The sequence below is a fragment of the Triturus cristatus genome, chromosome 11 (assembly GCF_964204655.1).
Source record: "Triturus cristatus chromosome 11, aTriCri1.1, whole genome shotgun sequence".
Lineage (NCBI taxonomy): Eukaryota > Metazoa > Chordata > Amphibia > Caudata > Salamandridae > Triturus > Triturus cristatus.
Window position 1 is genome coordinate 625,139,420 of NC_140594.1, and position 26,715 is coordinate 625,166,134.

The 26,715-nt window shown below is 45.3% G+C and overlaps 1 protein-coding gene across 5 annotated transcripts in view; it reads right to left on the bottom strand.

Annotated features, from left to right (window-relative positions):
• ANK1 (ankyrin 1) overlaps nt 1-26,715 on the bottom strand; it is an 826,509-nt gene that overhangs the window by 456,604 nt on the left and 343,190 nt on the right. For all 5 annotated transcript variants that reach the window (XM_085634053.1, XM_085634051.1, XM_085634052.1 and 2 more), the window contains exon 11: nt 715-813. In XM_085634053.1, the coding sequence (XP_085490179.1) occupies nt 715-813 (99 nt within the window). The remainder of the gene's footprint in view (nt 1-714; nt 814-26,715) is intronic.

Sequence of the window (26,715 nt, forward strand, 5' to 3'; positions counted from 1 at the left end):
TTCGAACTATGTATAGGTTGCCCAAGTTTTAATTTTAATTTTAGTTTTTTATTTTTCCTCATAAATTTTATCTGGTTTTATTGTGTCTGTTCTATCAATTTTAAGTAATTGAATCAATACATTATTAATCAATTCCATCAGACAAGGATAATGCCATACTGGAAATTTTAACAGACAATCATCTATATTGAATTAAGACTGCATAAGTTAAAACTGGGAGCTACATAAGAGGCAGGTATATTCTACTAGGCAGAAGGCTATGCGCCCCTGAGAGCAAATTAGGCAAAGTCTGTGTCACACCCTGTACTATACTACCAAATGTGTTGTGATGCCATACCAATGGTAGATTGTGTGCTATATAAATGTCAGGTAACAATTACAGTATGGGTCACGGTGGTATATCAAATAAGTATTGCATCAGGCAAAAGTTAAGGCTGGGAACTCAATCAGGCAAATTACTTTATCAAGCAGACAGAAAAACCAGATGAAGAACAAAACAGAGAAGAATAATAGAGAAAGAGATGGCAGACAGCATGTTACATCTGGCTGAGAGCAAAGCCAGCTAAAAGTGGATATCAGGTGGACTCCTGTCAGAGAAGGTGATGCCAGGAAGACCATTAAGGAACCACAGAAGGTTCGGTGTGCAGATAGGGTTACAGTAGGCAAAGGCTGCAGTGGGAGGAGACAGAAAGGAGAGGGGGGCGAGAGCTGTACCTCTGTGACTGCGTCGATGGACGCCCCCGTCTTTAGAAGTAGTTCCATCACACGGATGTGATTTTTCTTACAGGCAATGTGCAGCGGCGTGAAGCCATTCTAAGGAGAAAAACAGAGGCATATCAGTGAAAGAATCCGTCACGAGTGACAACTAATAGTTATACTGTCCGAATACACAGAACATCAGTAATGACAACAGTGTATGATGTGGTCACAGGTGACATCGGTGTTCATTTTGCTTCAAAAATGGCATTGCTGTACCCTGAGTCATGCAGGGCACATGAGCTAGATATGGGTAACTGATGACATTAGCATGTTTTGTGAATCAAGAGATGAGATCAATACACACTCTGATACAATGGTAACCACCCAATGTGTGTTGAAAGTCAACGACAGCCTCATTGGTGTGAATCACTGAAGACCTCCAGGGCGATATGATTAAACATTGAAGTTGTTAGAGAGTTTAACGAGTCATTCATGACAGGTGTGATGTGAGACAAAGTTGACAAGTGTGACATAACTACATGTGCTAGAAAACAATGATGCTGCAATCTTAATATGCTGAAAATTAAAGATGATTTCTACTTGTGCCATGAATACATGACCAGTGCATTTTCCGAACCCTCGATGACATCATTAGTGCGTGGTGAGTTTATCTTGACTACTGTAATGAGTCGATGATGATATTGTTACACTGTGTTGTGAGTTTGTAACGATATTAGGAAGTCATGCTGTGCGTCATTGATTTTTTTTTTTTTAAATCTCTTTATTGGTTTTTTCTCGAATTTCCTTCTTTTGCTTTTACTTACACTTTGCATGACAATACATAATTTTCAAAAGTAACACATTAGTCTACGTAATACAAGTCCAATAGATCATTATACAAGTCAGCACTATAAGGTACTGAAGTGCAATCTGGGTAAGTCATTGTGTACACAAATACCATTAGCAAGCAGTTAACTATGTCACGTTATGATTGCCTTCCCACATTTCTGAATCATTGTTGCCCACTCGCAAGGAAAAACACTGGTATTGTATAGTATTAAAAGATATTCTAGACATTATGATGGGACACAGTATATACGTCATCTACAGATGTAGTTGAGATCAGACTGCTATTGCTTCAATACCCTAGCAGAGGGGCTTCGCAGAGGAAAAAGAAAAGGGGAACCGGAAATATACCAATGAAACATATACTAATTATTAAACATTTACTAACAAACTACTAAAAATAAATATATAAAGGAGGGGCTGCCATTGATGAATAAAAATGAAGGTCTTTGCTGGACTGTGCGATGAGCGGATTATCTCTACCCTTGTAGTAAAGGGGCGGCTCTCCAGGGTGACGCTTGACTTTACAAGAAGACTGAGGGGCAGCTGTGCGCCAGTGAACAGTCCAGTAGGGAGGGATGAGAGGCCTTCTATTTCGGGCTACACCTGCGTAGCAGTTTCTAGCAGCTAATGATCCTTATCTCCTGATACTGTGTCCCCCGTGACCTGAGGCTACTACTGCATCTCTCATGCGTCCACCGGATGGGTATCGCCTTCATCCCCATCGCCCACACTGTTGAAGGCTGAGAGTTTAGTGCCCCAGTTTTGCGCAATGGGGAACTTGCTAAGCCCCGCGGTTTCCTCCCTGTGCAGTGCTGTACTTTCCGGCTGAGCACAGATTGCATGTGATCTTTTCCAACTAACCAATTCAGGGGAGTCTGCATGTTTCCACCTCTTCGTAATTAAACGTTTCACAACTATCAACCCTAAGTCCCTAAACCGTGAGGTGACTTTGTTTTTCTTGGTCCTCACATAAACCCCCAATATGCAAACCTCCCATGTTTCCGGCAGGAATATGTCAGTGCAGAGCGCTAGGGACTCAGTGACTCCGCGCCAGTAGCGTTGGAGGGAAACACAGAACCATAGCATGTGCAGAAGGTCCGCATCAAGATGCTTACAGCGCGGGCACTCGGAAGTAGTAATTTTGAAATACCTGCTAATTTTATCGGGAGATAGATACGCTCTGTGTAAGATGTAGGTTTGTATTAATTTAGAGCTTCTTGGTATGCAAGTGGGGCTGGCCAAAACATTGTCCCATTCCTTATCAGCCCAGGGTTGGCCGCGATCCACTTCCCAGTGGGCACGGAGGGATATCACTGGTTTCAGTGTGTGTGCAAGCAAGGCTGTCACCAGCCAATGTACTATATGTGACCCCGCCCCCATAACATGTAGATACTGTATCAATAAATGTATTGGGGGTTCAGTCGCTAGATCTCCCCAAAGAGCAGATAGAGCTCTTGTGAGAGAGGCGTGTAGCAAGAACTGCCCTACTGGTAAGTCAGTGTAATCCGCCAGATCCTCAAATGGTAATAGCACACTGTCTCTATAGAGATCGCCCAAGATGTCTACGCCTGCCACGCGCCAGTGTATAAGGGCCTCCTCAGAAGTACCAGCCCTCCCTCTTGGTGTCCCCAAAAGTGGTAAGGCCGGGGCATATGGAATAGTCGCGCGGGTATGATACAAGCTTCTCCTATAACATCTGTACGCTAACCCTAAATGTAGCTGGGCCGGGCGCAGGGTCTTGGCCGTAGGAGGAAACAGGTGACAGACTTGGGTATGAGTCCATGGCTGCTGCAAGGTCGCTGTGTCCTCTAGTTTGTTGCCACCTAGCCATTTTGTTACCCATTGCAGCTGGGCAGCTATATAATACAGTTCCATGTTGGGAACAGCTAACCCCCCTGGCTGGTAGGTGCATGCAGCTTCCACAACGCGACACGGGTCCTGCTTTATTCCATATGAGGTCTCGGGACATGCACTCCAGATCGCGGAAGATTTTGGTTGGGACATAGACCGGGAGGTTCGAGAAGTAATACAGCAGCTTGGGAAGGACTATCATCTTCAGCAGGGCGATACGGCTCATAACATTCAATGGGAGTGTTTTCCAAAACTGCACCAGGGCCTGCACCACCGATATTGCCCTCATTAAGTTGCCTTCTAGTAAATCTTCAGGCGTCCGATAAATAAATAATCCTAGATAGCGGAAGGTGTTGGAGTACCACGGGAGCCGTGAGCCATTGATGAGCACATCAGTTTCCTCCAAGTGCGCATCAAAGGGGTACACTCCGGACTTGGCCCATTTAACACGGAGATCCGACATCACCTCAAAGGTCTTCAACACGTCCGCTATGGACGCGGGGATGTCAGCAATATCTCGAACATAGAACAATAAATCATCGGCATACAGGGACACAGTATGAGTCCCATCTCCCAGCGGTATGCCCCATTCCTCACCACCACCGCGGAGTAGCATCGCCAGTGGTTCCATGACCAGAGAGAAGTGCAGCGGGGACAGCGGGCAACCCTGGCGCGTCCCCCGCTTCACTCTGATAGAATCTGATATGAGCCTACCAATACGAACCCGGACAGTAGGGTGTTGATATAGCAACTGGACCATACTCAGGTAATGATCTCCGAGTTCATATTTGTTAAGCACTGCCGAAAGGTAGGGCCATTCCAAAGAATCGAAGGCTTTTTCCAGATCTAGTACCAGGCAACCAGAGCGAGGCCACCTATGTAGTGAGTATTGTTGTACCCGAAAAAACCGGCGGAGATTTAGGGTGGTATTCCTGGTGGGAACAACCCCGTTTTGGTCTGAATGTACCAACGTTTTCACTAGGGGTGATAGCCTCCTTGCAAGCAGTGATGCGAAGATTTTGTAATCAGTATTGAGAAGCGCCAGCGGACGATAGGACCCTAGGGATTCCGGACTTTTGTCAGGCTTCAGGAGAGATACCAACAGAGCCTCATTTTGCGTGTCAGTAAGTGTGGACATATCTAGAGCAGTCTCAAACACCTTTAGCAGCTGCGGTACTAATATGTACGCATAGGCTTTATAGAATTCGGTCGGCAGACCAACCGGCCCTGGCGACTTCCCATTAGATAATGAGAATATGGCATCACGTATTTCCTCCCCAGAGAGTGAAGCATTCAAATCTTCCGTCTGTGCGCGTGTGGGCTGTGGTAATTCCATCTGCTCCAGATAAAGCTGTAACTCCAAAGGCGTGGCCTGTGCCCGAGAGTTGTATAGACCCTGATAGTGAGTCACGAACGCAGTATAAATCTCGCGCTGCGTGTATGCTATGTTACCTGACGCCATCCGCACGGACGTGATAGGGGTTGATGACTCTTCCTGTCGGATGAGCCATGTCGACAGCTTTGCAGCTTTGTCCCCCAGGTGGTGCTTCCGCGCAGAGTGTGCAGCATAGTTAAGGCATCGCAGTCTCTCCAGCATTCGCGCATGCTCTTCTCTACAGTGATCTAACTGCCTCTGGAAGCCTTCTATCGCTTCTTTCTCCCGAGTTGCCAATTGCTTCTCCAAGGCGGTAAGGTCTTTCCCTAACTGCAATCTGATGCTCGCCTGCGTACCCAAGCAATGGCCCCTAACTACCACCTTTAGAGCATCCAACTCCACCAGTAGTGACGATGCGGGACCCGCATTATCGTCAAAGTACTGAGCCACGCTGGTAGCCAGGGAGTGCCGAAATGGTGCATCCAGGAGGGCATCTGGCTGAAGACGCCACATGGGGATTGGCGGTGTCACGTCCTCCCAACCCAACTCTATTAAATGCGGATTATGATCAGAGTCCGTCCGTCCCATATAGGAGGACCCTAAAACGCTCGAGATAAGATCATTGGATACCATAAAGCCGTCTAAGCGTACATGGAGTCCGTGCGCCCCCGATTAGTAAGAATATACCTTGTCAAGAGGGTTGTGGTGACGCCAAGCGTCGGACAAGTGCCAATGCCCGGCCCATCAGTTTAGCGCCTTCGCAGCAGTGTGTTTAGTCGTGCCTGGTAGAGGGGGGAAAGACCGGTCCAGTGACAAATCCAATACGCAGTTATAGTCGCCCCCCAATACCGAAGGAACATCGTGCCATCCGGCCAGTTTAATGGAGATCCGGTCCAGGAAAGCTGCCTGTTCTGTGTTAGGCGCATACAGTGAAGCTAGCAGAATCTGCCGTCCGTCCAAAATACCCTTAACTATAACATACCTACCCTCTGTCTCTATGTGGGAAACTTCCACCCGGAAGGGGGTCCCTGGCCTGACCCATATCAGCACCCTACGTGCATACGCAGAGTAGCCCGTTGCATACAATTGACCCCTCCAGCGCCTATGTAGACGTTGTATTTCTGACTTATGCAAGTGGGTCTCCTGTAATAGCGCTATATGGACATGATGTTTCAAATAGGAATAAATAAGGTATCGGCGTGACGGACTATGGATGCCCCTCACATTCCAGGTCATTATCTTGATAGGTGCCATATCGTTTGTAATCTAGTCATAAGTGCGACCTGGTCTACCCCAGCTGTGGGAGGGGGAAGAACCGTGTACTCGCATGCAACCCTAAAGTACATCCCCAAGCATACAATATCATCACAACTGTCCCAACTCCTTCCGTGGAATATGACATTACAGGCCAAAAAGTAGTAAATAGCAGCAATAAAAGATACAGTGAACTTCTCACACAAACGAGTGTATAGTAGGCAAATGCCCAAATTAAAAAAGAAGAATACCAAAAGGGCGAGTGTGCAACAGGCTATCGTCCAAACTCTATGCAAAAGCATCTAACAGACTAAATCAGGGGGGTGCGCTGTGCGCTACAATCAAAATATGTCTAAGGGAAAAAAGAGACTCCTCGGGGCTCCCTCGTTACTGGCCAATTGTGGATTTTCTAACTCCGTGCCTATCAGAGAAGGCTTCCAGTCACTCACAACAAAGCAGCAAAGCCGGACACCCAATAAGACAGAACAGCAAAAGGAGGCTCCGGGGCGCTGAGGAATACCATTACGCTAGACAGTGGGGAAATCAACATCATAATGAACGATAGTGAAACAAAGTGTACCATAATATGTTCCTCACACATCCAATGATGCGCAGCAATGCACAACAGACAACTAGATACTTGCGTGTACGGGCATGAGAGCTGGAGAAATTCGAATAACTTGAGACAGCAGTATGCATCAGACAATAATATCGGCCGTCTGGGGAGTAACGTCCGGTCGTTCATATGAGTCTTGCGTGACAAGAGGGTCATCCGACAGGTCTTCAGTATCAGCATCGCTAGCCTGATCTTGCCGACTGGAGACTGACGCATTGTCCTCCATGTGTGTTCCACTGATGCTTGCCACTGCTTGAAGAGCTCCCTGCTGCCCCTGTAGTACTTGGTCCTGGTCGGGGCTTATCTGCGGAGAGAGTGGTAGGCGCCTCAGTTTCTTCCCCCTGGGCCGGCGACGACGCGACCCTTCACTAGCCTTCTTGTTGCTTGCTGGACCGGGCAGGGGCATAGTACCTGATGGAGCATACCTGTCAAGCCAATCCTCAACCTCCTCGGAAGTGCTAAAAAAGTGTGTCCTCTCGTTTGCCACAACTCTCAATCGTGCTGGGAATAATAAAGAGTACTTTATGTCGTATTGCCGGAGGCGCCTCTTCACTGCCATATACGAGAATCTCTGCTTTTGTACCTGGATGGTGTAGTCCGGAAAGAACATTACTTTATGATTGTCCACTTGAATATCCTGCAGTTTCCTGGTTTCTCGCAATATTGCATCCCTGTAGTTTAACAGCCGGATCAATAGCGGTCTAGGGTTAGATCCCGATGGCAGGGGCCTGTCCGGCACTCTGTGTGCCCTCTCCACCACAAAATGCGGGGAGAGGGTTCCTTCTGGTAGGAGATCACACATCCAAGCTTCTGCATAGGTAACAGGATTCCTCCCTTCCGTTACTTCCGGCAAACCTACTACTCGCACGTTGTTGCGGCGGGCCCGCCCTTCCGCATCCTCCGCCCTGTCCTCAAAGAAAGTCCACTCTGTTGAGGAGCTGCTGAATATGTTTTTCTGCTTCCGCCACACAAGGTGACATTTCCGCCACCGCGACCTCAAGCACGCCAGTGCGGTCTGCCAGTTTGCGATAATCTGCATGCAGGAGCATCAGATCTATGACTGCATTGTCTATTGTGCTTTCCAAGGCAGTGCGGGTGTGATTCAAGGTTTCCCCAAGTTTTTCCACAGTAGCCAGGACCGCATCTAGTTTGCTGAACATATTGGCTTGTGATTCAGCTCCTGCCATCTTGCCCGTCTTGTTTGCGGAGGCGGGGCTGTTGTGTCAGGCATGTTGATTTTGAGTCGCCTGCCTCGCGACATCGATCTAGGGATGACGCTTCTCTTGAGCTAGTATCTCACTGTCTGACAATCAATATGGTGGCTGCAAGGCATAGAGGTCTGTTCATTGCGTCTCAAAGTCTATCTCCGCCCGAAACACTCCCAGCGGCTACTTCTGCGTCTCCGCTTGCGTTCCTTCCACCGCTGCCAAAGCGCAGTCCTCTGCTGCACCCAAGCTGTGAGAGTGCTACTCGATTAGACAGCAGGATCGTCTCCGGGACCAGTCATCCGGGGCCAGACCACAAGTGCTCCTCCAATGCCAGTACGTTCTCGGGCCCCCCAACTGGTCAGGCGTAGGCCAATTCTGTTAATGTTGCCTCACCACAGACCCCAGGAACATTGCCACCTGTACGGCCGCCTCAAGGCCCACCCTCATCCAATTGCAGCTGTTGCCTCGATCCCCCAGGCCCCACTATCAGAGGTCACAAGCTCTAACCACAGGGGACACCACGCTTGCCCAATGCTCGACGTGTCCCCAGAGCCACAGAGGTCCCAGCTCACCTGTGGTCCCCTAGTGCGGGTGTCCGCATAGAGGGGTCCAGATAGTCCTCAGCGCCAGTTATTCATGCTCCTCTGGTGCCAATCACAGGCAGGGCCTCGCACAGACCACCCCCCCGCTCCTGCTTCTGTCGATGGGCAGGGAGCCGAGTCCATCCCAGAGTAATGTGTGTGGGGAAATGCTGCCAGAACAGGGAGCCCCCGGCGGAGCTCTACCCGAGCACGTCTGCCACCGTTGCTGGCTCAGCCACGCCCCCCATGCTGTGCGTCATTGATGACATCAGAATACACTGAGTTGATCATGGCCACAGGATGGGTTGTGGGTTAATGGGGACCTTATCAGTATGTGCTTTGAGTTGATGATAGGGTAGGCTGCGGCTCAGGGGTATTTTCAATGAGTGCTGTGAGTCAGTGATGGCACTAAGGGCTAGTGTAAATTAGTGATAACTTCACAGTATGGTGTGAGTCAATACTTTTATTTTGAAGGTGATCTGTGAGTCAATAATGATATTGCCCATGTGTGCTATGAGTCGTTAATGCCTGCCATGGACTGATTATTTATTATATTAGAAACAGTTTACTTACCCATAAGAGTAGTTGCAGCTTGGTGCTATTCTAAAGTCACATGCTCTTCATAAACTAGTTTTCCAGCCAGGTTGCCTTATCAGGGGTAGCCAGCACTATATAAATGCAGTTTCAAAACCACCTCTGTGGATGACTGACCCTGGATCACTAGAGAAGGAGAATGATCAGTGTGCTGGCAAGCTCCCTTGGTAACCAGAGGAATCCAAGGGTTCTGTTACTACTGAAAGCGTTTTACTTTGATAAATGTTTTGAAAAAAGCAACATAGCACCAATAACGCTGCCTATTAAGGCATTAACATGAGGTTAGTTTGGTGCTTGGCTGTTCTTGCAGCTGGAATCATTTCTTCACACAGCTTGTTCGGTGTGAATAGAGGCAATATAGATAAATGTCAGTTTCAACCTAATAATAAGAAATACATTGGAATTGTGGAAGTTGTCTTGGACATAGTAGAACGTTTATTTCAATTACCATCAGTGCTCTCGACATAGCTACCCGCATCCTGTGCCCTGGGAACTCTTTCATTTGAATTCTTGAATCAAAATGAGGATTAAAAAGCACTCCTTCCAAATGTTCATTGCTGCAAGATCAGTGAACTTGTCTGCGTGGGCTCTTGAATCATGATGATGCACTGTGTTTGGCTCTTTTACAATCCTTGGCAGCTCTGGAGACTTTCCCCATCTAGCAGAAACATTTGAGTGGCTGCTATTTCGAGTAGTCTCAAATTAGGACTTCGCTTCAGCTAATGGTTGTTTACGTGACTGGGATAAAACGCCAACATTGATTGTTTTTGTACACAGCTTGGTCCCCAAGACTCCTTTATAGCCCAGAATGCTGCCTTATTTTGTGGATAGCTGAAATACTATCAACACTTTTGTTGTAAAAGAAATCATGTACATTGTTAACACAGATGTGTCTGCGAGACGTTTACAATTAGTGTTAATGCTTTAATTCTTTCCAACTCCCTAGGCATTCTTAGACGCAGACAATGACAGCACTCTTCAGAGGTTTGGCCGGTGTGTTTTCTATGGAATTTACAGCTTATGTGCAAATCAACGTAAACATGGTTAATTGCTCATGAGAATGGGCACGTATAGATTAAAAAAGAAAGCAACGATGATGGAAAATGGAATTCAAGCTGTTTTTTCACAGCACAAAATGCCAGTATTAGAGTTTCCTTCTTTAATTTCTTTGTCTCAAGACTCGTGATATCCTGACTACAAGTGTTTACCCCAGAAGATCTTGATCACGTCTATCAGGTATGGTTACGTATGGTTATGTGCTGGTGGCTAAATTTTTTAATGTGACGTAACAAATCCCGAAAGTGATTCAGACTTAGCGTGTGGGAGAGCTGTGAGTGTGAACCAAGTATACTTTCTTAGTTTCTTGCTGAGTCTTGCGGCTGTGTGGGATGTTTTTCAGTGGTATGAGGTGGAGACCACGGAGGCCATTGAGGAGCGCTTCACCAACTTCCAGGTGAGATGTGAGCAAGCCTTGAATGGTGGTTCAGAATCCTGGCTCCAGGAGGTGCAGCTCAACTTTCTAGAGGAGTGGGAGCTGGTGTCAGGGTGTTTGCATCTCCTTTACGATATAGGTCTTGAATGAGATGTGTGTTCATATGAAATCCAAAGTTTTTGAAGCCGTTAGTGAGATGGGGCTGGGGCTGAACGTGCTGTGAGACAGCCTTGTGTCTTGACTTGTTTGATATCATTAAAGAACAAAGCAGACTCTGTTTTTATGGGGTATGTTTTCAGGTACTTCTTCGACTACCATATTAAATGTTAGTGAGACATCGCTTTCTGTGGTTAATGTCACTGTCAGATAAGACTTTCAAACACAATCGTGTGTCATCTTCATAATGGTGAATCCTAATGTCCTTGCCCACCAGGAGAATGCCTAAAGGGTGCACCTGAAGGTTAAAGCTGATGGGTCAAAGGTTGGAGTCAGAGGTCATTGAGTTAAGTTCAGATATTGAGGTGTTCATTTGGATGATCAGGTGTCTCTCGGGCAGGCGGAAAGTTGACCAAGTAATTACAATGAAGTTGAAGTGTCGTTGAGGAGATGGTGTTGAGCAGGGCAGGTTAATTAATAGTAATGAATACTGCCAAGAGATCCAGATAGTGGAGGAGACAGGGGTCTTCATTGTCAGTGATCCGTAGGGTGTCATCCACCATTTGGTTGTCTGCTGTATCTGAGCTGCACTGGGCACTGGTTGGTAATCTTGGATAAAGCCACGGTGGGTGACTGGGCAGTATTTAGAGGGCTTTCTGCAACAGATGAATATTTTTTCCGTTATGAGGGTGTTGGTGAAGATGACTTGGGTGAAGGAGGTGGATGATACTATCCTTCTAAGATGTGAACTTCAAGGAGTTGAGGAGGTTGTTCAGATCGTTAACTTTGAGATGGTAAAATAGGCATGTTGTGGGTTGCCATTTTCTCATGGCTATGGTCCTTTGAAGTTGCTAAACGTCCTGATCTTGTCTGTTTTACCTCTGAAGAAGAAGTGGATCAAATTATTTTTTTCTGATGTGTGACCCAAATGGCGAGCCTGTAGTGGAAGGTACATTGTAGGTATCATAAGGTATGTTGCTTTGGCATCAGGGATGAGTTTTCGCCATGCAGAGTGGAGTTTTATCTTCACTTGATGTTTTCCAGATGATATGTCTTCTACCACTTCTTCTTTTGCCTCTTCATAGTGTGTTTACTGAGTGAGTGTACTGATGGTTTAGATGTGCTGGTGGCCAAGAGAGCTTGGAAACCTTCACTGGTGCAGTGTGTGATTCATGGTGTCAAGTTTAGAGTTGCCATTTGTAGAGAGGTCTGATGATCTTGGAATTGAAATAAGGTCTTGGTGCAGGTTGTCATTTGGGTACTTTCTACAAGTGGAAACTTTGTTGGGAGGGTTTTGGTTGGCGATAATACGCTGATCTGGAACCAGTGAGATGAAGTGGGACTGCTGGTTTGGTATATTTCCGAGATGGGATGGGATGGGTAGGAATAGATTTTGCGTATTGATGAGAAGATGAGACCAAGAGTAGTTTCTTGGATGAAAACATAATCATACATCTAGTCCACTATATTGTGATATTGAGGCTGAAGTCTACTTGTTCATCGGGCGGACACTAGGGTTTGGTGCCAACAGAAGGACGTATGTGTTTTGACTGTGTTGTAACTCATTAAGGAACAAACAAACTTGAAATTAAATAATTGCTACATAAACATTAAGCATAAAAACACATCCTCGTTGACTGAAAGTCGCAGACAAAAATAAACCCATTATTTTGTATGTTCGTTTAAACTAATAATGACTCATCTTTTTTTAGTGTGTTATTTTACAAATCAAATCAGAAAAAATATGATGCTGAGCATCTATGATAACGAAAACTAAAAATACTTTATTAAGACAATAAAGTCTGTCAAAGTGCCTAGAATTACAAATAAAATCAGAGTAATAGCTGTTATCCCAATTTTTCCTAGGTCTCAATCATTTAACAGACAATTAATAATTAAACCTCTGTATTCCTCACAGGTAAAAATGTATTAAGATACAATTCAATAAAAGACTAACAACTTAATAAAAGTGCCTTTGGTTAAAAAAAGAGAAGCAGTACAGGCCGTCTGATTGAGGTTATTTGTTTTTAGGACTGCTGGTATTCAGGGATCCGCCCCTTCTTCGTTTTGGGCTTCTGAAATTAATTTGAGTCGCTTCTCCACACACCCTAGACATTTTACAAGTTTTGTGATCACTTGCGGCTGCTCATTGTTCGATAAGAAACTGATGGCTGATGGTAAAGTCCGTGTCCCCTCCTTGATGCATGGGGACCTGAGCAATCTTCTGCAGTCTGCCAATAATACAGGGCATATGCAAAGCAGATGAGTTAGTGACTCCTGCGAAAGATTGCATAGTCAGCATAGTTTTGACTCTGGTATGTCCGCCCATGGTGGTGACAGATCTAATGACACAGAAGAGCCCATACGAAGCTGCAGAAATGTCATCTTTTAGTGGGTGGAAATGTTTCATTGATGTATGTTTGTGGGACTTTTCTATCAAAGCTACCGATCACAAGGGAGGCATGTTTTCTTTTTGCAAATGCTTTTAGATCAGATTTCCGTGATATCATTTTTATATTTCTGTTCAGGGCTGTTTTTAACGGAAACTGAGATGATTTTGAGTTCCAGAGCTTCCTTGAACCAGTATGGGTCAGCGCTTCTTTTAGGGCTTGCGACCAGGCGTTCGTATGATTCTTGCTGTCATGACACACAGTTTCATGCCAGATGAGATGTTTTAACGATCCTTGCTTAGCAGATCTTGTGGAATGCAAATATTTTATTATGCAGGCCCTTTGCACAAGCAGTTACTCCAGTAGTGTGAATTCCAGACTGATTTGAGCTGGCGAGGTGTTGCCTGGCAGTCAGAATACAGACCTGAACACCGCGCTCTGTGCCCTGTTTAAGAAAGTCCCCAGTTTTCCCGGGTAGGCTTCTGAACCATATGACAGTGTTGGCACTAATTTAGCAGTGACTATTTTCAACAGTGCCTCAAAAGAGAACTTGTTTGTGCCCTTAAATAATGTTCGAAGAGCACCTTGCAGCGAGGCTAATTTTGATTTTAATGAATTCAGATGTAGTAAGTGCTCTCCTTTATTATCCAGCCAGCAACCCAGATATTGATATTGATTCGAGTTGGTCAGACGATGGTTATCGGGATACCATTGATGTGGTTTTCTTTTCTTCTGGCCAAAGATAACTATGTTTGTTTTTTCATAGTTGATCTGCATATCATTTGCCAGGCAGTGTGTGGTGAGGGCGTCTAGCAATCTTTGAAGCCCTACCGGCATCTGGCTGAGCAAGACGACGTCATCTACGTACAGCAGAGAAGAAATGTGTTGATTCGCAAGTTTGGGAGCACGAGTATTGACTTGATTTAGGACAGGAACCAAATCACACATATACAGATTAAAAAGGGTGGGTGCTAATACGCACCCCTGTTTGAGCCATGTCCCATGTCGATTTTTCCGAGACAGACGTATTTCGTCCTAGTTTTATTCTCGCCCACATGTTGGAGTATAGCAGTATGATACCTTGCAATAAAGGTTCTGGGATTTTCCAAGCTGTGAGTTTAGCCCACAGTAGGTGACGATTAACACAGTCGAAAGCTTTACTGTAGTCAATAAAACAACAGTAGAGCTCTTCCTTTTTCTGAAATTGTCGGGTGACAAGCATCCTGATGGTCTACCAGATTGTCGGTGGTGTCCGCTTTTGTTCTAAACCCAGTTTGATTGGGGCAAAGCAACTTATTTGTCTTTGCACAGTCTTGTAAATCCTCAAGTAGTATAGATGCAAAATACTTTGCCTCAATGTCCAATAATGCAATGTGTCTGTAGCTGTCTGGAAGAGAGATAGGGCCTTTTTTGTATATGGGGTGGAGAATCGAACCTTGCCAGGACGAGGGCACTGTGCATCTCTTGAATAAATTCTGCAGTATCCCAGACCAAAAACCAATGTCCTGTTTACTAATTGATGTCGGGATGCCATTCGGGCCAGGCGCTCTGTCTCCCCTGCTCTCTCGAATTAGCATTGCAATTCTGCCTGCAGTGATCTGATCTGGCCGCAGTTGATGATGGCGATGTTTGTGCCAGGTTATAGTCGGCTAAGGCCATGGTGGACTTTATGGGAGACGTTTTATATAGATAATGAGAGCTAAATCTTGTCTACATTTGGAAAAGTGAAGTATGGAAACAGACTACGCCCATTAGATTCGTACTAAGGGCAATCCCTTTATAGGACGTAATCCCTCACTCACCATAGGTGACATACTTCATCATTTGGGATTCTCCTCCCAGAGGAAAAAACTAGTTCCTCTGGGGGCTACAACCCCCTCTCTAAGAGGGAGGAGCTCAGGGATGTTTTGAAATACACTAGAGGATAGACTAAATCCACAAATGATGAGCTTATAGTATGAGTGAGGGGTGCAGTGCAAGTGAACAGACAGTTAAGTGAGAATGGTGTAGTTAAAACTAGTTCAGGAACGGCAGGCGAATATAAGAAATATAGCTGTAAATATTCCACAACCGTGCAAGACCAGGATTAAAATCGTGTACACCTCCAGTCAGAAAATTATAGACTGTGGTGGTCAATCAATCAATGAACGTGCTGAAAATTCTACAAAGTGTCAAAGTAGAAAGAAATGAATACAAAATAACCAATTATGGAATCGTATTAGCACATCAAACACTGTTGGAAAAAGAGGGGCTGGCACAGGTAAATATCAAGCACAAAGGGCAGGGGGCCAAAAAACGTAAATATACCCACTAAATCATCTGTCATGTTTCTGAACAAAGAATCATAGCCTGGCAGAAAAGGATGGAAAAGAGCCTGATAGGAAGGGGGGCTGCACAATATAAAGTAGCAGCCACGGGATATCATCATTCAACCCACAGACGTCTGTCTGTAATTTGTCTACCCACCATTGCTCGCGTTTGAATAAAAAGGAAGAGCAATCTGTCAGATGGGAAGGTATGAATGGTTTCTCAAGGACTGTCCATTTCAAATCATTTGGTTGCCAGGTGGAGGTTATTGACTCACCCAGTCTTAACGGGTGAGTGAGTCTGCTGTTGAAATATATTGTATTTTCAGTCGCAGTGTTGCACAGTGCATCATTATCTCAGATGCAGTGACACTAAGTATGTGTTTTCTTTTTTAGGTGAAGGTGAAACGCACTACTGATGGACACATACCAAGTAGTTTGCGTGTGTCCTGTGTATCCTTTACCTGTGTGGTTTCACACAGGCCTGTTTGTGCAGTAGCTTGCTTGGTCCTGATGAAAGCCTAGCCTTATCTAGGCGTTATGGCTGAAACATGTCGACCATCATTGATTGATTGACCACCACAGTCTATAATTTTCTGACTGGAGGTGTACACGATTTTAATCCTGGTCTTGCACGGTTGTGGAATATTTACAGCTATATTTCTTATATTCGCCTGCCGTTCCTGAACTAGTTTTAACTACACCATTCTCACTCAATTGTCTGTTCACTTGCACTGCACCCCTCACTCATACTATAAGCTCATCATTTGTGGATTTAGTCTATCCTCTAGTGTATTTCAAAACATCCCTGAGCTCCTCCCTCTCAGAGAGGAGGTTGTAGCCCCCAGAGGAACTAGGTTTTTCCTCTGGGAGGAGAATCCGAAATGATGAAGCACGTCACCTATGGTGAGTGAGGGATTACGTCCTATAAAGGGATTGCCCTTAGTAATAATCTAATGGGCATAGTCTGTTTCCATACTTCACTTCATGATTTAATCATTTGCATTTGTAGACCTCAGGGTTTCGTATTGTTTTTTGATCTATTACTGGGGAACAAACCTTGTGCGGTCTTTAAATCTTCCCTGTGACCCCCCGGCTTTGAACCGTTTTTGTGTGTGGACATTTGGAAAAGACCTTAAAATTAGCGTTTCTTGAAATGACATATGTAAATGTAATAATCATTGAATTCAAGACATATTTTACAGAATGCAGACACAGACTTGGCATTATCTGCCTACTGTTGGTAAGAATATTAACATGTTTTAGTGTAATGCCTCAGAAAGCAGTTTTTGCTGTTTCGAAGGACCGTAAAAAGAGGATAGTGTTATTCAATGCACTGGTACGCAAGTGATAAGCTTCGGAAGCATGCTATTTTGATGTAGCCCAGCCACATTTCAAACTTGTAACCTGTAGATCAATATGGACAGGGCCGGACTGGCCGCAGCGGGCACCGAGCACTTCCCCGGTGAGCCGGAAGGGTGGGCGCTGGTTTGGGACCGGTGGGGGGCGTTTTTAGTACAGGCCAGCCCCCCCCCCAGCAAATCCAACTTAATTGCCTGGGCTGGTTTGCGTTCCCAGTCCGGCCTTGAATATGGATATCAACAGTGAGCATTTTAACTCGCTGAGCCATATGCTTGTTGCCAGAAAAGTCACCCACGATAGGATGTGAAAGAATAATATGTATGATATGTTGTGGAGAAATGAGCTAATGATAAAACAGTCGCAATCATTTTTTAAATATTGTTGTACTTTTACCTCTTAAAAAAGAAACTGTTTCCCCTTCTGCACGTATGTGAATAAAACCGAAACTGGGTTTGCTTTTAGGGATCTCACCTGTCTGTGAATTGCATGCACTGCCGTTGTCTCGCATTGGTCTGACAAAGGACAGCATTTATCCATAGTCTCGGCATTGTTACTTTCTGTAGCTTTCTGGCGTATTATGCAGCTGGCAGCTATGTGATGTCATTTACTGATTTCCTCATATAATTTGGCACTAAGGTTTTTACTTACATGAAAAGTTTTCATTTAACTTGAGTTTGTTGCTATTTCTATTATTATTGTTCAAGGTGGATGGGCGTACGGATTGATGAATGGATGGTAGGTGGATGGATTGATGAATGGATGGATGGTGAGTGTGGACAGACATGAAGAGGATGTAAAGAGGAGATTGGCTGAATAGATATTTGTATTGTTAGGAGGATGGATGGATGGTTGGGGGAGTGGATGGATGGATTGGTGGATGGATTTTGTTGAGTGTATGGGTAGATAGATGAAAGGATGGACATGGGTGCTTGCGTGGATCGATGATGGACGGGAGCTTTGGTAGATGAATGAATGGGCCTTGGTAGTGGATGGGTCTTGTTGGGTTAATGGAATGATAAATGGATGGGCGGGTGCGTGGATAGATCTTGGTGGGTGCAAGCATAGATGGACGGAAGCTTGGATGATGGATAGAACAGGGTCAATGTATAGATCTTGTGGGTGCATAGATGAATGTATGGGTGATTGGATGCATCTATGTATGGATGGAAAATGGGTACTTAGATATGTGCTTGTGTGGATGGATCTGGTAAATGGATCTTGGTGGATGAATGGATGACTGATGGGTGAAATAATGGCTTTTGGTGGTTGCTGGGTGTCGGGGTTATATGGAAGAATGGATGGGTGAGTGCTTGGATGGTGGATAGATCTGGGTGGCTGAATAGATCTTGGTGGGTGGATGGATTAGATAGATATATGCAAAGGTGGATGGGTGGGTGCTTTGATGATTGAATAGTTCTTGGTGGATGGATCCTGGTGGATGGGGAGGTATGAACAAACTCTTTAAGCATACTGAACACATGTATTATTAACCTTTCTCTAAACCTCGGTATTACATGAGCTGCAGCTTGCTGTTTTGGCCAGATGGCTGAGGGCTTCTGGTGTGGTAAACACCAGAGGTAGCTCCAAAGCCTCGGAGGCCTTCATTCAGACACGCAAACGTGCTCTCTAGGTTTCTTCTGATACAATCTAAGTGAGCTTCAGACACTGATAAGGTACAATTACAATGCTATCACACTGTTAAAGGGCTGTTCGTCTAATATGACAAAACCAGTAAAGGCCACTTTCCTTCCCTGTAAAATACTTTTGTACTCGGCTCCACAATATTGCAGCTGCATTAGATAGGGAGGTAGACGGTAGCTAAGACCCTGTTGGCATTTTAAAGCCAGTAAAAAATATATACAAAAATTCAATATTAGCGAAGAGGAAGTGAAAGACTTCCATAGATTGCATTATGCTCAAATTATCAGGCCTGGCTATAGAATTACATTCTGGCAGCTGGTGTAGCTCTTTTGAATACATTCCTGATGTAGCATGCCCACCTGTCCTCTATTTACAAGGACTATCCGTAATTTGAGCCTAATGACCACTGTCTGGTATTGATCTGACAAAGTGCAGAATGTGTGCGTGGACGTCAAACAGTTAGGAACACATTATAAACAACGCTGATAACGACTGTCATTATAATGGTCACCTCTCCAAGGTGTGTAGATGGTAAAGCCTTCATTAATGATGGGGCACTGTTTTGTGGTGGTAACGCATTGTGCTGTGTGTGATGGTGCACCATGCCATCGGTGGGGTACACTACGCACTGGGTGGTGTGCACTTTGCCCCAGTTTTGACACTGGGTGATAGTGCAATGTGCCTCAGATTATAGCTGAATGTGATAAGGGTGGTAATGCTCTGTTCTGTAAGGGGTAGCGCCCTGTGCTACGTGGGCTGGGGCACTATGCCATTGGTTAGGACGCACAACGCGGCGAATAATTCTGCACTGTAGTACACATGGTAGTGCGCTGTTTGGTACATCCCTAGTATTATGATTAAGGTGAGCATGTGTAAGATATTTTAAATTGTTGTATGTGCTCCTTTTCTGCATCTTATTCTTGTTTTTAGGATTGACCTGTAATTGGTCAAGCCTTCTTCAGCCATTAGCTCAGTAAACTTCAGCTATTGCCCGAGATATTATTCATCTCATCTTGATATGACCACAGGAGTAGTTTAGTCTCGCTTTCTTTTATTGGCTGTTTAGGTGCACCCTGCTGCTTCTTTTGGAATGCATGAGGGACTATTTACACCTGAACAGTATTCACTGCCATTACACATTTAATTATTTATCACATTCAGGCACTGCATGAACAAATAACCCAATATTTTTTTCACTGCATCATGCATTTTTATTGCTTTTGTCAGCACACAAGTGTGAACATTAAACCTGTTGGTTTTGCCAGTGCTTGTACAATACCACAAAGCTTCCACCAGAACTGAGTCTAAGGTGGTAGATACAGAGGTATAGCAATTAACATGGAGGGCAGGTTAGCTAAAACCCTGCACTAGTTTTGTCTGACTGAATAACAATAACAGTGAAATACACACATGCACTAGCTCCCCCAAATTTAATCTAATCACTAAATCAACATTTCACTCTCTCTCTGCCTGCAGTAGCAGTACCAATACTGCATATGTCCTGAAAGTCCACGCTGATCAATGGGGCACTGCTTCAGATAACATAATTCATGGTAATGGGGCAGAATGGTGTGACAATTGGCCTTTATGTCAGCTGTCACATTCTGATAGTGTGCATATGTTTGCTTGTTTTTTCATCTTTAAATAACTCCAGTTACATGTGAATGTTTGCTCAACACTACTATATATTATACAAACCAAAAATATAAACTTGAGTTTTACTTGTGACAGTGGTCAATTTACTTACTTATATAATATTGGTCATCTTACTCTGATGTGTTGGTCATACTGAGCCCTTGTACTGAATTTTTACAGTCACCGTCCAGAATTTGCCTTCAAGGCACGTAGACACCCTATTTGCATTCTGTGCCCCTGCTACACAAAGCAGCAGTGAAACACCTGCCTTGACTGCTGCATGTGAAAATGTAACTGACAGTTTCATGACTGGCATATAAAGCACTATTGATTTTGAAAGATACATGCACATCACGTTTGTTATTCCCTAAAGAAGTGATGCAGGCAATTAATTTGAGATGGAATCCTTGAAACAAATATGTACCTTTAACTCCAGAGGGCGCTGTGGTATAAGGTATGGATATATTTTCCTTCCAGTTCGCAAACAATGACTTCAGCATACAAAATATTTTTCAAAATGCAGATTTTGGGCACGTACTAATTCACAGAAGAATCGGTGCTTGTGCATATGCAAAATAAGATGCATGAGCACAAAATGGCTTACACAACACACATCATATCCATGCAGGCCAGATCCACAAAGGTGTAGCTTAGTCAGTGCGATTCGGGGAGTGTGAATATCAAATTTCCCAACTAAAAAAGCAGTGGGCTGAAGGGTGGCGGGGTGAGGTGACCAAGATTTGGAGGTTCGGAATAGACTGTTTCTATGAGGAACTGGGTCAGTACTGATTTGCATTAGGTGGGCCTCTGTCTAGAGTGGCACAGTGGGTGACACATTATGGATTGGAATTGTCACTGGTTAGACTATTTGTAAGCATTTACCCTGTCACCTTTTTAGTGTTTGATTGCCAGTAGTATGCCTGGAAATGTGAGACTGGTGCAGCTTTCCAAACCTTCTACTGCCAATGTTTGTGAATCCCAAAAAGTAGTACATTTGCACCCATTCAAGGAGTACTTCTATGGATGTAGATAATTATTTTTTGCTTAACTTGTCACAATATATATTTAGGATCCCGATCCAAAAAATAAATAAGTTTCAACCTCTTGGTGAAATAAGAATGACAACAAAAACCGACATGAATATAGCACGCCTGACTCTGAGCCCCTAGACCCACAACAGCTTCGATCCACTGCCCTAGGAACACTTATTTTCCATATATTTTAACTGCATGCACTCTTCTTCAGCTCTGCTACAAGAAGCCCTGATGGTAGAGTTGTCAAATGGATGCGTCTGGGTAGGGCTCCATATTTCTAGTCCTCGCTTTTTAGCAAGCGGCTGACAGCCCAATTGTAGGATAGTAGGATCTGCTTCTTATGGTTACCCCCACTTTTACCTTTTTTCTCCCACTGTTTTGACTAGTCAGGACCCCAGCCTATCTGCTTTCTCCTCTAAATTGACATGTATGTACTTTGGTACACCTCCAGATTGGATACTGGGGTACCCTTATCAGTCCCTAGTGTATGGTACACATGCACCCATGCTATCTCGAAAACGACTGCAACAAAGTATATCGTGTTTGGTGTCAAACATCTTGGAATCATACCTTCACACCAGTAACTGGTGTGGGAGGTATGATTCCTCCCCTCAGAACCGAGGTTCTGGGGATACCTAAGTCTACCGGTACCAACTTTCTCGAGCCTTACAGCACAAAATGGATGCTGCCAGCCACAGACACGAGTCTGTCCTCCTGCTGCTGAGCCAAGTTTGCGCAGAGGAAGGTCGGATAATAGGTATCCTGTCACAGGGAGGTGTGACCACCTCCCAGACAGGATTTAGTGTATTAGGGCTGGGTGGGTGCACGGTTTCCGTGCCAGAAAGTCTGCACGAGGGGCACATTTGGTGTCCCTGTGCACAATCCAGCTCAAACCAGTTCTGGGAGCCATTTGCTCCTTCTCTGGCACGAAACCGGACAAAGGACATGGGTGTATAGCCACCCCTCTGTCCTGTCCCTCCCCTAGGAGGGTCCCTAGAATCTGTCCTACCCTCTCCTGTAGGTATAAAAAGGGTTACCTGGCTACAGGACATTAGATTTTACGTGGACAAGATTCTGCAAGAAGATACCACTACCCTTCGATCGTCTGGACACACTGGACTTCGCAGGACCTCCCTAGGGCTCGACTTTGTCTTCCCTTGCCATCCCCAGTCTTGTCTCTGTCCATGATCCATACAGGCTCCGTGCTGGACCCTGTGGACCTCCAAGACAACAGAAGAATCTCCCTTGGGGTGAAGGAGTCACTCCCCTGCAAACGCAGGCACCGTAACGTATCTGACCGGTTTGTTGATCCTGAGCTTCGGTGGACTCCAAAGGCTCCAGCAACACAGAAGGTGGGTTTTCTGAAGGTTGAGCTGCCCTCTCACTAAGTTTGAGGCGGATATCCCTTGTGGGGACCGTATACCCGTACTCTTGTGCACTGCGTCCATTTGCAGCTGCACATGCTTGTTGTCGTGCAACAATTCCGTGCATTGGGCCATTTGTAGCCCTGACCCAAGTGCATCTTTCCTGAGAAGAACTCCGGCCTCCTCGCACTCTGTGCCCTGCTAGCTGGTATCTTGTGAAACCGCCTGAGGTCCCCTCGCGGCTCCTGTGCCTTCAGCCTCTGGATCTACTTGAGGGTCAACTTTGCTTTATTTGGGCTCCCCTGGTTGCTCCAGGCCTGCTCTGACTCCCCTTGCTGTGGCGAGTCTCCTGGTCCTTGCTGGGCCAGACCGACACCGAATTTGACTATCTCCGTTGTTGCCGCTGCCAAGACTTGTTGGTGCTCCGGCTGGACACCGACCACTCAGCACTGGACATCCATCGTGGGACAGCTCACCTCTGGCCCTGGTCGTACTAGACGTCTCCGGGTCCGCAGCTGAAGAGTCAAGATCACCGTCAACACACCTGAAGCACCCGACATCGGTGGGCATTCGTCTACCGAGCCCCTGGTCAATTCAAAGTGACCCAGACTCTGTCCCCTCTGCTTTCAGGTTCCTCTCATCTAGAATCCATGTTTGGATTCCACCGGACACTTTTCGTGCTTCCAGCAGCAGCATTTCTTTGTCGACATCCATAGAAAATGACGAGGGTTCCGACGCCACTTCGCACCTATGGACCCGGCTCCTCTGGGATAGGTAACTCTGGTACAAAGGCCTCCATGGGTGGGGTGGCTCTTCAAACTCTTAAGTTCCAAGGGATGCCTTCGTAATCTGCTGGGAAGGGTCCTTAATCTCTAATTTTCCAACCGCGACTTTCCCATTGAATTGTACGGAGCACGCGGTTGTGTTCTCACTCTGCACCCGTCCTCCGTGGGGTCCTGATTCACTCACCTTGGGTGGTTCTTTGGGGTGCTAGCAATTCTACACCTCCTAAACTAAGTCTAGTCCCGAGTTGTGGTTCTTATACCACTTATTTAGTATATGGTTTGGTCTCCTCCTGGAGCCTATTGTTCATTGTGCTACTTACATTTGATTCTTTGCAACTGAATTTGTGTTCTATCCTCGTGTAGAGGATACTAGAGAGTGTTATAGATAATAAATACATATTTTAATAACCATTGTGTGGTTTCCCTTTCATTTAACCAATACTATAATATTGCATTCTGGTAAAACAAGGTGCTTAACATTCCTTCAAGACTCAGCCTGAAGGCTGCTCTCCATAGCTACCACCAGGATAGCTTTCAATAAAGGTTATCTTTGACCTAATCACCATAAGGGTTGTTTGGACTGGTACAAGGTGCCCACTTTAACTAGTGGACAGCATTTACCAGGCCAACTTCTCACCCCCATGTACTAACCCGTGTTGCAAGGGCGCGCAGGCAAATTAATTGGGCGAGCCAGAGCCAAGCTATGGGTCTGGCTCAGCTGTAAGAGTTGGTGCAGAAGTCGTACCATGAAAACGTTTAGCACATATATATTACGCAACAAACATAATGTAAAAATATGATATAATCTCTTCAAGAAAAATGTAAAGTATTTTTTAGCATGAGAAAGTGTTTCACCTTAGTACATCAGACTATCGCACTGCATAGACAGGCACTGATTAAAAATTATGGGGATTATTTACAAGTCCCATGCGCCGCCGGTATGTCACTTTCAATATGGGAAAAAGTGACGTACCGGCGGCACAAGGGGCTTGTAAATAAACCTCTATGTTTTTTTAAACATTGATGGCTGCCCCCCAGTGGCAGCGCCATTAGTGAACTAAAAGTCAAGTCAGTAGTCATGTAAACCCTAAACACGACCTAGTCCTATTATGGATGGAGAAACAATATACTGGCACATGCATCAACAATGCCATTTGCGATTCCTTAATAGCGAAAAATAAGGATTCGCTAATAAGGAATAGCAAAAGGCTATGCATGTAGAAATCGCTTACAAAATAGCGATTTCTAAACATTCTTTAATTGCTACTCGCAAATTGCGAGTCGCAATTAAGGAATACCTCCCCATTGATTCCTATGGGCCTAGAGGCCCATAGGAATGAATGGGAAGACTTTCTCAATTTGCTAATCTCAATTAGAGAATCGCAAATTGCTCATGCTATTTCAAGGGTGCCAGGGTGTCAAAAAGACACCCTGTTGCACCCCTGAAATCTGCATATGAATACATCTTGCACACACACATGCCCCAAGGGCATGTGTGTGTGTAAAATGGAACTTTGAAAAATGCACTTTAGTGCTTTTTTCAAAGTTTTTGCAAATTACCATAAAGTTCAACTTCATGGTAATTTGCTCCCCCTATTAGCGAAATCACTAATTTTTTAACTTTCATGCATTGCATTTAAGGAATCTCAATTTGGGATTCCTTAAATGCAATAGCAATTTAAGGAATCGCAATTTAGAGATTCCTTAAATTGCGATTTTTGCATTTGGGATGATGCATCCCAAATGCAAAAATCCCAGTCGCAAAGGGGCAGATTCTGAGCATCTGCCCGTTTGCGACTGGTTTTTGCTTTGATGCATGTGGGCCATAGTCTATTAAATCAAACATAGGAAGTGCATGTACAGCTCACCTCCTGAACTCAAGTTTTTAAAAGCATACTCCTATGTGATTATTAATGAAAAAGAGGTTCTGTGAAATAAAATATTTGCCTGGCATCTCACAATTTGGACAAGCAGGGAAGCTGGTATTCATTCCAGGTTATCTGGTTTCATATTTTGAATTTCAGCTACAGATGGGTAACTATTTCTCTTTCTTTCTCTCTCTCTCTCTCTTTCACTCTCTTTCTCTCTCGTTCACTATTTTGTCTTTTATTCTTGGCTCATGATCAGAAAAACTGGATTACCTCTTTCCTAGATTTGGGGCCGGGGGGGACGAGTGGAATGGGAGCAGGGAGATGGATCCGATGTCCTATCTGTTAATGTTCTACCCATGCCCTCAACCCCTGCTGAGCCCCACCACCAGGGACAGTCACAGCCAGCAAAAGCACATACTGCCCTCTCAGCCTGGGAAGAGTGATGTTGTTGCTGTTTACATTTCACACTTTTACTATCTTCTCCATTCCCAAAGAGGAATTGATTTTTCCAGGATGGTGTATTTCTGTAGTTTATTCATGCATCATGTACAGTGCGCAGTGTGAAGAGAGTCGCACCTATTTAGATGTGTGAGTTCACAACGAAGTAGCTATGTGTGGGTCACCACTGAAAGCTGCAGAATTCAGGCCACATGCATTGCAAATCTCTCACAGTTCTGTCAGTGGATCATACAGGGGTTGGGAATACATGCTCATCCAATCCTTCGCCTGATCACACAGAGCAATAGTCAGGTGTGCCAATTGTAATTGTGATTATATGTGAAAGTGTCTGAAGTGTGAAGGAGGCATACAGCTGTCAAAATATTCACAGGCGGAAAGTTAAATGAAATACAGTGCATACAAATGAGTGGGTGCATTTCCCTTACCTTTCCGGGCAGGCTGAAGTCCGGAACAGAGGTCAGCATCCCTGCTCGACCTCGTGGGAGCCATATTGGGGTCGAAGTGGTATTCCTGAATTTGTAGCCACAGGCACTCCGTTCACATTGATTCAACATGGCGGTTGCCTTGAAGCCGTAATGACGATCGAGAGATCCCTGGAGTTCCCTGCTCTGTGCTGACACGTGCAGCAGCCACCGCTGCCTTGGTCTCCCTCCACATGGAGTGACTTTGTGAAGGAGCCTCACATTACTCCATCTGCGATGGGAGCGCAGCGCCCTGGGCAAGGAGCACTGCTCAGGGGCTGCGGGGAGTGGCAAGGTCATGCTTGGACTACCCAATAAGGGAGATAGATGGCCCCAGGAGAGAAGAGGGCAGAAGACCTGTCCGGTAACTGTGTGAACCCCACCTACCACTGCAGTAGTCACACTGGGAAGTTTATGTGCTCTGGCTCGCCTTGACACACTGGATGCAGCACCGAGGCCTTTCAGGTTGCCCCTACAATTGCTAGGCACCATTGTAGGGTGGTGTAGGAGTAGGGGTCAGACGGTGACACTTGACATCAAAATGCTTACCCAGGAGTGCCCGCTACACTGATTAGATGCACACTGCAAGAGGGGGGCAGGCGGGAGAAATGTGGCATTCCACTGGAGGCTCCCGGGAAGACACTAAGCAGTGATTGAAGAATTGGATTAAGCATTGGTACTCATGGCCTCAGGAGAGTGGAAGGATACTACAAGTACGGCAATTGCATTGTAAAAGGGACCAATGTGCTCGACTCCACGGGAGGCATATTGGCCCCACATGACCTTGCTTTG